Source organism: Temnothorax longispinosus, chromosome 3 (genome assembly GCF_030848805.1).
Source record: "Temnothorax longispinosus isolate EJ_2023e chromosome 3, Tlon_JGU_v1, whole genome shotgun sequence".
In the NCBI taxonomy this organism is placed as follows: domain Eukaryota; kingdom Metazoa; phylum Arthropoda; class Insecta; order Hymenoptera; family Formicidae; genus Temnothorax; species Temnothorax longispinosus.
In genome coordinates, this window is record NC_092360.1 from 20,230,475 (window position 1) to 20,246,285 (window position 15,811).

The 15,811-nt window shown below is 38.5% G+C and overlaps 1 protein-coding gene across 13 annotated transcripts in view; it reads right to left on the bottom strand.

The window, feature by feature from the left end:
* The window catches only part of Mtd (TLD domain-containing protein mustard), a 152,482-nt gene that overhangs the window by 40,844 nt on the left and 95,827 nt on the right, over positions 1 to 15,811 (bottom strand). For 11 of the 13 annotated variants that reach the window (XM_071773869.1, XM_071773866.1, XM_071773865.1 and 8 more), the window contains 2 exons: positions 15,431 to 15,537; positions 6,170 to 6,258 (listed from right to left, as the gene is read on the bottom strand). In XM_071773869.1, the coding sequence (XP_071629970.1) occupies positions 6,170 to 6,258; positions 15,431 to 15,537 (196 nt within the window). Of the gene's footprint in view, positions 1 to 6,169; positions 6,259 to 8,615; positions 9,055 to 10,619; positions 11,162 to 15,430; positions 15,538 to 15,811 lie in introns of those variants that run through there. The other 2 variants (XM_071773868.1, XM_071773867.1) reach the window with 2 other exon arrangements.

Genomic DNA, 15,811 nt, shown 5'->3' on the forward strand with positions numbered 1-15,811 from the left:
TTAGGCCATTTACATAAGCCGGCAGAAACGGCGCGCGGCGCGCTCGCGAGAAGGTATCGGACGATAGAAAATTGAATTCTTGGAACCCCTTTTTCCAAGGAGCCTCGCGCCGAGGCGCGAGTGCGACTTGTCTCTTATGCAAATTCGTGCACGCAACGACTTGCGCCGCAACGATATGTCGCTTTGGTGTCGCACGGCCGCCGGGCTATTTGTCGCGCGGTCGCTCCTCTCCTTGAACAAAAGCGCGCTCGCGCGCGCATCTCCCCCGCGGAAAAGAGTCGACATAATTCAATTAAAAAGCTCGTCTTCACGCGCGCGGACGCTAATACCACCGTCGCCGTCGCGTCGGTAGGTCCGACCATTTTCCACATCGGCGGTAAATAGGGTTTCCGACGCTTAAAACGCGATTTATGTCCCACCGGAAAATTCGTTAATTATTCCGCGACACTTCAACCCTCTCTTCAAATGCGCGTTCCACCTCGGCGCTCTCGTAATTTCATCAGGTGCTATGATACAGAAATCTTGCTGCGCTATTATCATTTTTTCGGTAAAGTTCCTTGGAGCTTTAAAGCCCTTCGTCGCTCGAACAATTAAGTCATTTACTTTCAAAGCATTCCACAAGTCCACATTTTTTAAATACGTATTATGTATATACTGTGCAGTTTTTTTTAAGTGCGTGATTTTTATACTCGTCAGAAGTGATTTTGAAATTTTTGAATGAATTTCTTAATTCCAATTCTCGTTGTATTATATTTTTACCATATTCAGTCTCTTTAACTAAAACAACTTTACTTATATTAACATAAGTTTGTCTGAAATTCTTTAAAACAAAAATTTGTCATTTGCTCTTATAATTTTTATCTTCAATTACTTATGACTTAACAGTTATTGATTAAAAATTCATATCGGAATATCCAGAATATTCAAAATCTCTTTATTTATTCTTGACACGTAAATAAAAGGAAATAATTATTTCTTTTTATTTACGTGTCAAGAATACTCTTTCAATATTAGTTTTCAACATCCTTCATCTCGGGTAAATATAGGACGATCGAGATTAGACAAGTGATTAGAAAGCAGCTCAAGCCCCCTCCTTCCCTCCTCTTATTCGCGTCCCATTACTGGTGCGGTTCAACGAGAAAAAGAACGGCTATTCCGCTGACAGAGATTAGACGCGTGGGCAACAGCGACAGAGAAGGTAAAGAGAGATCGATTAAAACAGGACAAAAAGCGAGAATCGCGGTGATGAAGCTGGCAAGAAAAGCAAAGAAAAAGGAACGATGGCGGGAGGGCGGGACGGAGAAAGGATATTTTCTGAAACCGCGAAAAGAGCAGTGCGATGGCCATTGTTTCAATTTCCGCGTCTTTTAACTGCGGCTTTATAATCTTCATCTTCGTTTTCATTGAACGAAATGCTGCCACATCACAAAAGATCTCCCGCGCTAGAGGGATAGGTTCTTTATTTTTGTATTCCTCTCTCTCTCTCTCCAACTCTCCGATCTTTCGCAATGTCAAAAGATTGATATGCGTTCTATCTGTTTTTGGCAGTATATCATTTCTGTACTCTCGCATTCGTGAAATACGATAAAAAGATAATCTTTAACCCTCAGGGTACGATCTATAAAAAAGTTACGTTCCGTACGGACATGGGTTAGCCTAACCCGGCGACTTTGATTGACTGTATATCGGGCTGTAATTTATCAATTGAAACAAATTTTTTTTTCTTTGGATCGGAAATTTTCTCAAAATACAATGGCGTTGGTAGATTTATTACCTTATTTGTTTAAACAAAGATACATTTGAAAATGTAAACCATTCTCAAAAAATTTTCATAAAAATTCATTTTTTCTTTTAAATTGCATAACTTTATGAAAAAAAAAGATATCGACATTTTTTAAGTCGCGTTTGAAAGCTAAAAGTTGTTCTTTGAAATGGCTGAATTCGTTTTTTGATCTATTCCAAAAAGTATATTTTTTTTGAACTATGAAAATACCCGTTTTTTTGCGATAGCGATATAACGTTACTTGCTTGATTTATCGTAATAACGCAAAAAAAAATATCTTAAAGTAAAAATAGTTCTTTTGGATGTTGTTGATTAGTATAATATAAATAAATAACAAAAATTGCATGCACGGATACGTTATGCTGGTATGCTACAGAGCATCATTTTGAGGTTAGAATGCACAAAAGTATATTAAAAATAGTAAATTATATATACCAGAATACTCTACTGCAGCAAATACTCAAAAAACACAAATTTTTTTTGTTTGAAAAACACGGATTTTGTAACGTTCCGTACGAACTGGGTGTAGACTACCCGAGTTCAATTTTCAAACTCGTATACCTTGAGCACCAAGCGTAGACTGACGCTGCCCCTTGGCGCTTACATAGTAGCTACCTCAAAGATTTTCCCCCCCCCCGGTACGGACCCCCACCATTCACTTCCTTTAAAATGGCGCTACTTTCAAATTCGCTCGGGTTACGCTAACCCAGATCGTACCCTGAGGGTTAAAACAAATGTAATTAATTTTCCAAGTTGAAGCTTGCCATCGAAATCAAGATTTCGCAATTGTGAAACGTTTGATTTATTTTTGTCAATAGCTCACAAAAGTTGGCTGTGACTCTCTTGTTTCAAATCCAAATCGATTTTACTTTTAATACTTTTGGATAGAAATTCTAATGCGATATCTGGAACTTTTTGAGGAAGAGCCAAAATTCTGTCAATTATATCTTATAATTTTGAAAATCGAATGCTAACTTCACAAAAATCACTCTGATAGTTCTTAAAATGTTGAGTAGTAGGATAATTTTAATTTAGGAATTTTAGTTAAAAATTATTATATAACTTTTAACTAAGAAACTTTGCTTAAATACTTTGATAAGTTAAACGGGAGCGCGAAACGTTACTAAAATGAAAATGTGTAGCACAATTAGATGAAGCTTATTAAACCTTACCTATAATTTAACAGTTTAAGTTAGTAATAACATGAAATTTTTAGAATATTTTAAATTAAATCTGATTCAAATAATAATATCAATAAAAGTGTCAAAATTATTTTAAAACTTCTCTTTATTACAATAATAGACTTGGAACAATTAAGAAAAGAACACTATATTTGCAAGAGAGGTTTGTCATACTTTTCCTTACAATTAGTAATTTAGTAACACCGGGTGAAACAATTTCTTTCCAAATAATTCCTTGCATTAATGTCTCGGTATTAACTCGAAGTATGCAACTGGAAGTTAATACAAAGGCAAACACGTCTCAGATATCTTCGTCTGAAACCCGATAAAATGATAAGCGTGAACTTGAAAATCGTTGTTGTTTAATTGCACGCGACTGTATAGCGAGCATCAATGAGATCGCCAGCACGAGGAAGATAAGAGAAATTGTCAGATTACAGACATTAATCGATCAACGGGGTGCAAGGAAGCCGAAACGGGCGACATAAGCTGGGCTCTAATAGAGCAGGAATTGCAGCCACCGTAATTATCAGGACACAGGGATTACGCTACGGCCATAGTGATTTCACTGCCGTTAAACGGGATAACGCCAGCAACTATCGGAGGACGACGACCCATCAGCGGATTAACATTACGTGGATTGTGAAAATGCATCATTGATGTTGCGCATATAATCGTGGAAATAATTTGTTCCTAACTATCTTGGATCAATTCAAACCTAACGAGCCATTTAGAAATTGATATTAAATCCTTTTTTCTAAACCTAGGAAAAACAGATTTAAACAATAAGATTGTAATGTATTTCTCATATGTTAATAGTTTTTGTTTAAAATTATTATCTATTTTTAAATCTATTTATGTATAGCAAAAGGATCTTACAATCTTTTTATGTTATTTAACTATATTATTTAGCTATACTATTTAGCGATACTACAGTTTTTTGCGTGTACTTAGCTTGTACATAGCTTTATACATTTCTCTTTTATTTTTTTAGAAAAGTTTTTTTTACAATTAACAATTAGCATGAGAAAATGCGTGATTAATATTGCACATATAACTATGGTAATCATGAATTCCTAATTATCTTGAATCAATTCCTAAAAAGTCATTTAATATTAAATCCTTCTTTTTTTAATTTTACATTTTTTATTAATACGTACAATATTATAATTCGTTTTATCAATATGACAAAATCAATTGTACTTAAAGAATTACGTGATATCGAATCAACAGAAAGTCAATTAAAGATAACGAATACATTCGTAGAATTGTGCTTATTTACTTGGTTATTTAAATACTTTGTACAAAGTTTAGTTGAAATGCTAATAATAATTCTTTAACTCAATCCCGACATCTAAATAATTAATAAATATCTTTCGTCCAGAAAAGGACAATTTCGCTAAAACTTTTATTAAAGTTAACTTTTGAAAGAGAACATAATGAAATGCACCACGATGGCATCAAGTCTGGAACTCTCGCGGATTTCCGCTTTGCTCTATTTGCTCCGGAGGGAATCAGGAAATGCAGCTTGTGCAACAACTCTATTTCCTCGTCGGGTAAATCTCGCGCGGTCTTCCGCTCCCTGGAGCGAGCCTTTCACAAGCATCGCATTAGGAACAAGTTAGGGTTAGAAGGAAGGAAGGAAGGAAGAGAGAGAGCGAGAGAGAGAGAGAGATGCCATTCTTCCTAGAGCGCTGCACGATCGAGAAATTTCTCTCGAGAGCGGTGCGCGAAATTGACGATCGCGATCGACTTTATGATAGTTATGGCGGATAACATAAAGTGCGATAACACGATCGTCGGTTATCGCGAACGAAAAAAGAAAAGACGAACGAAAGAAAATACAGAGATACGAAAGGAAACTATACTAAACTTCTTCTCTGTATGAGTTACGTTTTATTTATGAATCATGAGATTTTATGTTGCATATATTTTTATTTTGATCTGTTATTAATCACCATAAATTCGGAAAAGTAAAGAACAAGATAATGAACAAGGCTGTGTTTGAAATAAAAGTTGAATGTCTTTTGAAATTTCTTCGCGCGAGAGATAACCAAAGAATTAAGCATCTCAATGCGAAACGAAAAGGTTCGCAGATCAGAATTCCGATTATTCGACGCGAGGTGTCCCGGCGAACCTGGACATGGTGGACGCGTGCCGGTCCCGAGACTGCGATCTTTGCATACGCGCCGCTCTAGAATCCTAGCGATGCGCGCACGAGTACCGTCCCGCGTCTCCGAAGTTCCGGGATCGAATGTCCGCGGTCTTTGCGAACTCGCGGCGTCCTTTCCCCGCGAACACGACCCACCGGGGAGAAACTATTTCGCTAACGAGAGTCCGCGAGAGCGCTGGGCTCACTCAACGAAGTAATTGGAATTCACGCTGAAGTGTCTCGCGCCGGGAGATATGCGCGCGCGCGCGCTGATAACCGCGGCTGATAACCGAAGCGCGGTTAACCCTTATTCCGCCGTTACCATTCCTGTACACCTCTGTAAATTCTTTCAAATTCTCAATTCTTTAATTCAATTCTTCGATCTCGAAAAACACTTTTTTACTTGTAATTATGCACGCGAGACCTGTTGATTTTATATTTAAGTCAATTTAGTATGAAAAAGTGTGTTTTTCAGGCAGAATAATGTATGTAGATTTATCCTAACTTATTTTATTGTAAAAAAATGTAAAACTCTGAGGAAATCACATGATTACCTTCGTAGTCACATAACGGCTTGAAAGAGTACCGTACTAGAGAATTTTAGCTTATGTAACGGGGGATAGCGCGTCCTTCCCAAAAATTTATGTGCTGCTACGCAACATTTTCTATTCCTCTATTCTACAATCTTCCCTCAAGCTCGATTCGTCTCAACTTCGTCGCAGATATTTAATCGCTTCTCATCTTTTATATAAATCCTCATTTTATATTAATAAATCTTTGTAACCGAAATCTCAAAATCGTTCCAAATCCTCGAGTGTCTCTCTTTGAAGCGACAGCGAGAAGAAACAGTTATGTTACGCTACACGACCGGGAAGGATAACGGATATTTATATGCATTCGAGCAAAGGTTACATTCGCTCTCCTTGGCACCTAATCGTCTTGTCCCGGCACTCGATTGCCCCATTGGACTACTCGTGCAAGTGCATCGCCGAGTATACCAGAGCTTAATATGCGCTCAATTAGGACGTTTACTATGCATACAGACGCACTTACCGTGTAGGCAATGGTGTTGATGGGCTGCGAGACACGGCCGTGCTTCTTCTCCTGTGTCGAGGAGCCATCTTTACTCTCGTTATCGGAATCTGTGCAGAAGAAAAAGAGAAACAGGTTTGCAGTCGCGTTACTTTCTTGAACACAGTGCGTTGATAAATAAAACATCTCTGATGTAACGTGCACATTTTATCTCGACTTGTCTAAGATTACTGGCGCAGACATCTCTGTATCGCATAAGTATCTTACGATTATATTTACTTTTATTTGTAAAAATGACTTGGCGAGAAGTCGGAATTCAGATTACTCGCGTCTACTTCCAAGTTCTGAAGAGATATTGCACTCACATTTATCCTATTTTTTCCCATAAATTCAGAATTTTTAGATAAATCGCTCGATAGAGATTATGTATTGTTAACATTTTATATATAGCATTTATTTAAAAAAAAAAAAACCGTAGATTGTGTGTAGATAGCAACAGAATATTGTAAGATAGAAGCAAATTTGCTCCGGCAAGTTGCATACCATCTTGTAGGAAGAACTATATGCCGTTATCCTAAATATTTTTTTCGATAAGGACAATGTCGAATCTTCGAGTCTCCGTGAGACAAAGTCGATTGTCGACATCGATCTTGAGGAGGGGAAAAAAGTATTCGCGATGAGGTGTTGAACATTCGCGGAGATAAGTAACGGTTAAATTTAATTTCTGCAGTCCGCCTACCCGACTGCATTACTCACTCGCCTCGCCAGTGCAGCCAGCTGCACCGTGGCGAGCGTGACTCGGTGATAAACGAAGCAGCAAACACGTGACGGCTCACGCAAAAGTCATTCCGAGGGTTGAACCTGCTTGCGCTGCGAGACAAACGCGGTTAATCACTGTCAATTTAAACATTCGTTCGGTCGCGAACGGAGGGAGCATCTCGCGAGAATCTCACTTCAGACGATATGGGCGACCGAGAGGCGACTGTGAGGCAACGATGCGCGACGTTTCTGTCGTGACATTGCTTTTAGAATTTATCTCACAAAGAAACTGAAATATTTTCTCTTGATTAGACAGAATAAAATAATTACATTTATTGTAGTAAATGTGTTTCTTGTAACAACACCGCGATTTCTCTTAATTGAATTATAAATAATCAATACTTTCTAAATGTAATGCTAATGCAACCATGTAAAATCAATACTATTAGCGATAAGTCTACCAACACATTTTATTTATTATTATAGTGAGTAATTGTCTTCGTGAAAATAAAATACAGAAAGCCTTGAGCATTAGACTGACAATGAGTGATATTATTTCGAAAAGTAAATCCGGATTGTTTTGGTTATTTTGCGAATGCGTATATACGTATAATTGATATAATTACCGGAGCTATTAAAAGCGCCAGTGTCAGATTACTCACATATCATAATTGAACGACCGCGTTTCCTATTATTTTCCACAACGGCCAGCTCCTCCCCTCCCCCCCGAAAGGCTAATAGATTTTCTCTATTGTACTCCATGAGCAAACGTGACAGAAATAACGAAGAATCGCGCGACGAGCAATCTGAAAGGTTTGTTTTTCTTCTCCGTGGCCTTCGATAAATGATTCAGACACTTTGCTCAATTTTAACTGGCATTCAATTCACGCCATTGCGCAATAAGCTCGGGATGACTGCGGAAACTGTTATTTTAGCCGGTATATACGATGGCGCGCGACGCGTGGATTTGACACTTCTCTACCAAATTTGCATACTTCATCGCGTCTCACACACGTCTCGCAGCTGGTGCACGTGTGAAATTAATTAATATTTATTGAAGCGATCCCCGAAACGGCTTCTCTTGAATGAGTCTCTCCCAGTCTCTCCTAAAGTTTCCACTCCTCAGTCTACAACATACTCTTATTTTTTTTAATTGAAGAAAAAGCTGCTAATCTAAAAGCATCGTTTAACTTGACCCTATTTAAGTCCATCAAATCAATCTTCGACAAATACACGCTATTGTAGTAACACGCTTTTTTTTAGTAATTTTCAATTATGTCTTCATTTTCGACGTATTGAGATCAGTAAATGTAACGAAAATAATTTTCTATAAACATAGAAGTAAAAATAAAATATATCTATATTTTCTAATATAAAATTGACGATGAAAAAATTTGTAGTGTACGAGTGATTCACCAAGTAGCAGCGAGTGATTCACCAAGTGTTCCAAGTAACAGAGTAAACAATTTCTCTCGGACTTGCTAACGAAGTGAAAATGAAACGATTCGCGCATTTCAAAAGTTGAAAGAGATTAAAGCAAACATTGTCGAAGGGCTGCTTTCAAAAACACAGGCGATGTTTGCCGAAATCGACGAAGCTCTTACTTCGCGCGGACAAGGATGAGAAACGCGTAACGCACGGACAATATCTCGGTACTGATTTAAACGCATTTTTCGCCACGTTTTTCCTCACATTGTCCGAGTACTACCTGTACTTGAGGCACGCTGCGTGCTATCTGAGAAGAGCTGCGAGTCCCCTTGCGCCACGTAGTACACGACATAGTCGTGAAATTCCTTCTCGTAGATGTGAATGTTGCTCGCCTCATAATCGGCGTATTCCCACTGCGAGTCCATCATGATCGGCACGTCAAATTCCATCGCCGTCGACATTTCCAAGTCGGAGCATCGTCGCGCTTCTCGACGCTCTTTTTTTTTCGAAATCGCCAGAAAGCGGACACTCCTCGCTGTCTACGCGAGTCGCGAGCGCGTTTTAATATATTTCGCATCGACCGATCACAGCGTCGGTGGAATAATGTACACTGCTGCACTTTCCGTAATTGATAGGTGTCGAGTTGACGGTGTCAGCGCGAAGTATAATTGGATAAATGGGAAGAGCGCGCACGGGTGTGAATCGGTTTTTTTTCTCCGCTATTGTAATCGAAGCTTTTTACGTAATGCATTATCTAGATAAACTCGTTACTAACGTTATCACGGTATAAATATATCAACGATTATATATTTATATCAATATTATATCAACATATTATCAAGGAAAAAATAAATCTAACAATAAGCTTCAAGATTGGATATAAAGATAAAAAGTATTTGAGCTGTTCCGATAATAGATAAATAAAAAGCTACGTTAAAAATAAGATAAATAGTGGCGTTGTAAGATAAATAGTGGACACTAGTTACAAGTTCGGCGGAGTTTCAGCAAAGTTTTACATTAACGAATGATTCAGGGAGATACAATAGGTATTGACTTCTCTTCGGCTTCTCCGTTAATTTTATCTACACTCAAACGGGACGCTCGCTCAGCGCTAAGTAGATAGCTCAACTCACAAAAGAAAAGAAAATACAAAAATAAACCGATACAAAAGCTCTCTGAATTGAAATCTACATATGAATGAAGCAATAGCGCACAGCCGTAGCCTCCTCCGTCACTTTCCGCAAACCCTTTCACTGCCCAGCCGTTTTTTTTTTATCAGTCAAACTCGGAGGTTCTCAAAAAAACAAACTTTATGTTGTAATAAATATCGTAGTTTTGTAATGCTAATCTTTCTCGAAAAAGCCTGGAAATGTACGCTGGCCTAAATGCTGTTTTATAAAAGTTTTTTAAAAGAGATACGAAATGTAAGTTCTCTCTCTTTCTCTCTCGGTGCGTCGTATGTAATGCACCAGAGTCCCAGAAATAAAACTTTGTATCACATACGATATGGAACAGCGAAAGAGTTAATAAATGGCACGACATATACCTTTTACTTACAAGTTCACTTACTTTTATCTTTCAAGACTAAGGATTTTAAATATCAGACCGCTCAAAACGCCCCAGAAATATCTCGTCAATTAGCATATATCACAGAAAATTATCGAAGATTAATCTTGTTCCTTCCGAGAGATTTACGTACACAACGCTTTCTTGCGGGTGTCGAGCTATCAACGTTTGCGCAGAGTGGCTCAATTTCTTCACGCGGACGGAAACGCACGCAGCTCTTCGCTGGGACACTTTCTCCCGTCGCGGCACCGGCGCGGCGGCGCGGCGGCGCGGTCGACCTTGTCATTACAAGTGGCAATACGTAAAAAGTGCTCGCTCCGCGGGGCGAAACCGACTTACGCCGAAACTTTCTCGCGTGACAGGCCAAACATGCGCGATAAAGCAATTGGCCCACTCGGAATCGCCGACGAAATCTTGACATTCAATTTACGGCTCGGATTTGTCGAGAAACTTTGATCCCTCACACTTCGAGTGTAGATAAAACGTTTTCCTCTTGCCTAATGATTACTTTCTTTCATGTATACATATATAATGATGTATAGTTACATCATATATATTAAAAGATGCGTATATTCTTTATATACATATATTTAAAAAATATATGTGTGTGTATGTATATATATATATATATATATATATATATAAAGATCATGCATATTTTTTAATATATATTTCTCACAAATATAATACATAAAAACACATATACATGTATAATTACAGTGTAAAAATGCGACAACTTCGCGATTTGTAACTAATTCCGCTTTAAATACGAAGCACGTAAAATAACTTGGCGCGGAGGTCGAATCGTTATCGAGCCGTTCGCGGAAAAATCTGTAGTCGCGAAGTTACGCGGAACCGACAGCGTTCCGCGGCAGAAACGTACTGCGCGCGAGAATCGGCGCTCGGCCCGCGGCGACGACGTATACTTTTATCGCGTAAACGCGATAACGGAGACGACAGACAAGTCCTGGCGTCGGCTCTGGTCGGCTCACCGTGACTCCCAGTACGATCCTCCGACGCGACGTCGCGGTCGCGAGGCAAACGTCATCCGCGCGCGGCTGAAACTGCGCGAGAAGGTATCACGATCACGTGAATGATTAGCACGCGCCGCGCACCCGCGGAGGTCGTCGGGTGTCACCGATCGGCGATGGAGAGGAACGATCGCGATTCGCGACGCGAATCCAATCCGAGTTCGAGCCCGACACCGACGTCGCGCGCCGATCGACGCGGACGACGGACACCTCGCGATTTACGTACACAACAACGACCGACTCCGCGCGACTGACCGTCCAGCACTGATCGCCATGATGGGATCCGATCGACGTCACTCTTGGCGGGACTATTTGACTGTCGTTTTCCTTATTCGCGACCGACAAATCGCGCGGTAATTGCGAGATTAATCTCCGGATTTTCAGAGTGGAACGTCGGATGGAATCGGATGAGATCGGTTTCGCGGACCTCTCGCGAGTCGCGATTCACAATTACGAGTAATTATTATTTTGCACCGTTTATTAACGTTGACAATAAATTGTGTAAATGATAAATGATTTTTGAAGATCAGATATGTAGTGGAGATGTGCGAACTATTCGAATACGAATCGGTTCGAATCTGAACTGTTCGAAAATTTCAAATCTAGGTGGTTCGAATACGAATCATATTATACAATTGTCAATTTTGTAAAATCATATTTCTCGCTAATGAGCAAAACAATACGGTCGTGTTAATAGGGGTATTCAGAGAGTGCATTCAGTATTACAACCGCTCATTTTAATAATTTATCTATAATTTTTCGTCTAATTGCTCAGTTACGACATTAAATAAAATATATTTTATTAGTTTTATATTAAATATTTAAATATGTTAGTGCTTTAAAAAAAATTTACATTATATAATCAATATTATTTTTCCACAAAATATTCTTTTATTTTCTACATGTTAAAATCATGTACAATCTAAATCTGAACATTATATTGTTAATTAAAAATTATATTTTAACGATTCGATTCGATTTCATTCGATTCTAATAAATTTTTACCGATTTAATTCGACTAAAATTCGAAAAAGAAAATGAAATTAGATTCGACATCAAAAATCCTTAATATGCACATCTCTAATATATAAACTACTAGTATGAAGTGATTCAAAGCCAACGATTCTAGTTTTGTCAGTCGATCAAATCATCGCAATATGCTTCTGGTATCATTACATAACGGCCGTAACGATTTTCGTGTCCCGAGGGATCCTTCAGATAATTAGTCTCAAGCGACGAAGAGATGTTCGATACGTTTGCCAGTCGCGGCATGCAGTATGAATAAATTATATATTAAGCTATGACAACACTATGAATATATGAATAAGAGACAAATGTAATTTCACACTACTCTCAAACGTGACTTCATATTCAATTTAATAATACCCACATTAATAATAATTTTATGCGAGTTAAAATATCATAAAGCCTACTTTATATCACATATACATATACATAATTAATATTGTTATTATTACACAAACATTATTATATGTATACATATATTGTAATATATTAATAATAATTAATTATACATGTTATTTAAATAAATATATATTAATTGTTTTAATATGTATAATTATGTAATTATAATATATAAATTTTTTATTTTATACGTATTATTTAACTATATATGTAATATAAATACATATAGTTTTAAAATATGCGGATATGTCAAGCCTGAACTACTTGTGCCATTTTTGCCGTTGATAAAAACGAAATTATATAGTATCACATTTTTTATTCTATTATTGTATCAAAATAGAAACGTGTCATTGGATGGTATCGATTATAGCCATCTCCGGCGGCATTGTTTTCGAAGCGTGCAGCAGCGTCTCAAAACTATCAGAAGCAATCGGATCTTACGATTAGATAAGTATGTGCGCATTTTTCACCCAAAACAGGTTCTGCGTTGGAAGAGACGGAGAACGCAGTAACGAATATTTAAACGCGCCGGGGCTAAGGCTAAGGCTAAGGCTAAGGCTATACTATATATGTATGTATATAACGTTTAGGATTTATAAATCACGGCAGATGCTTGTGTTAATGCGAATAAGTTTCCGCCGGTTTATTTTCTTGGCCGTCACGCATGCGGCCCTGCCGCTTTCCGAGAAACTTTTAAAGCCTCGCTTGATATTCGTGCATATGCATGGCATAATCGGGAATGAACGTTTGCACAGCCTGTGCGCAACTAGTGTCGTTACAATGTAAACAGTCGCATGTATGCATAGATGCGACGACGAGGGAACCCCGATAAAAACGTCAATGCAATCGACGAATGCATCGCGCTTGGAATATATCGCTGCTCTCTCTCTCTCTCTCTCTCTCTCTCTCCCGATTTTTTTTACGATTTTTATCGCGAAAAATATAATCGTCCCAAAAAAATGAAATAAAAAAAATACAGCCAACTGTTCGTATTTAATAACAACATTAAAACGTAAACAAAAATTAAATGACCAATGTAACACGAAATTCTCGACAGATTTATTTGAATTGTTATGTAATTGGTTTAATTTAATTCCAATAAATAAATAACATTTATTTTAATAGTAAAAAATTTATTTTATAAAAAAATCGTTCCTCAGAATTTGTTTGATTAATAGCACGTAGTAAGCAACGAATATAACTTGGAGCGCGCGGCGGACGGCTAGATTGGCGACCGGATTATTTCTCAGACGTGCAATTCCACAGACGGCTGGCGCGGGCATAATGAGATAAATTTCTAACGATAGTTGGAAACAATTGTCCCTTGGTGAACCCTCCGCTCCCATTAGAGCCACACCCGCGTGCATATGCACCGCGGCAAATGAGTCAAATGCTCGGCGCTGCTATCTGGGTTGCTCGCGAAGCGGATTTAATAAACTGCGCGCGAAGCTGTCGAGACAGAATCTAAATTCTCGTGGCAATTTCGCATTCGCGAAATGGAGCGCGGTACACGACGCGGTGCGCGGCGCAGCGACGCCAATAGCGATTTGAGTTTCTGCATTCAAGTTCATTTATTGCGCAATAGGCGTGTAGTAAATATAACGTAAAAGCAGTGAAACTCGTAAATACGCGCGCGCTTATTTTGATAAGCGATGAAAGTAAATTAATCATTTCAACAAATAAATAATTTCAACAATTGAAAATAAATTATAGATAACACGATAATAATTAGGTTCTAATCTGCATAATCCAATCATTTATCTAATGATAAATTATCGCTTTCTTATACGATAACTGTCTAAAATCACTTGGCGAATACGTTAGAAAGATATCTACTACACAAACAATCACTAGGCTCGCCTATAAGATTAAAGTAAGGTAAAAGTATCAATGCCGAGACACTTAAGAACTATGTTTGGACACCTTTATCATTTTAGTTTTTAAATAAGTATAACGCGAACTAAAATCAAAGATAAAAATATATTACAAGAAAAATATTTTTATCTTTGAGTCTTTGATTTTAATTCGCGTTATAATTTATTTAAGGGCTAAAATGATAAAAATTTTCAGACACAGGTACGTGTCCAGGCATTTACTTTAAGTTTCGTTCAGTCACACAAAACGTGCATCTAAATTATATCTTCCGCCTGAACTGTCCATTCCTCATTAAGAATCAATGTCGATTAAGACAATGTATACGATCGCCTGTTCGCAATCCTATCGATCTCTCGCGGCCAGACCTGCGTTCCGTTTATCGAAACACTGCTCCATTAATTATACCACACCACTTTATCCTTAATCCCGCGCGTCAATTAGTCTTCATTACGCTTCTGGCTACGCTGGTATTGGTTAACGCTGGTATCGCGTCGATTCGAAGTATGCGCGAGATAGGGCGATCGATCACACGTGGCACTTGTGCCACTTTGAGAAAGTAAGTCAATGTAACTCGGCCCGTGTAAGGCTGCGCGCGGCTGATTCGTCGAAACAACCCGGGTCCCCGAGACCTTCGTTCGGTATAGATCGCGCCGTCATCATGGTCAGCCAGTCTCTCCAATTCGCCCGCCCATCGTCCCGGCGACGTCATCATCCGGAACTTCCGCGAGTCGCGGATATTCCGCGGATGATCGAGTACGCGGTGAATCCGCGCGCGCGACATCGACGGACGTCGCATGTTAAATAATCTTCGATAGTGCGCGACGCAGCGGATCAGATCGATCACTATAGAGAAAGGGCATGTGTGTGTCGTACAATGACGTATCGGTTCGAAAGTAAAAAGATAAATTGCCGCGGCCGCTTAATATTAAATCCTTAATATCGTAGCGTTAAATGGTTTGAATGTTTTCGGCTGATGTCAAGTTTAAAACGCGTATGAATTATATGCGTAAAATGTCTAAAAAAAATATATAAATATTTGCGATTTAAAAAAACATGATTAATTTCGACATTCTTTCTGAAAATGATTGATTAATGACGCTTGCGAATAAACGGGATCCACGATGTGTCGAATATTTACGCAAAATCCGATGCGATACCGACCGTTTCAATTATTAATAATGCAATAACGTGTACTCACCTTTCGAGAGTTTATCCACAGATTCGAAGCGTCCTTCGACCTTGTTCCGCAGAGCGTCCAAATCGAAGGGTGCCGTAAATCCATGATCCACGCTACGGCTCTTGCTCCTGTAATAGAGTAAACGCAGTCGTTAATTAGCTTTACTCTCGTTTATATCCCGGGCTCGTTGCGCAACAAATTTGATTAAGCAAAGCGAAATCTGCAAAAATAGATCGGAAGAGATAGAATAAAACGAGAGAATGAGTCGCGGGTACTCCATTCCGTGCGCTCGTTTTCAAAAATTAATTTTAAATTCCCTGCAATTTTCACTCCAAACTACGAAATATCGATTCAATAAACTTGTTTAAAAAAAATCGTTTAAAAAACAGAAATTAGAATAGC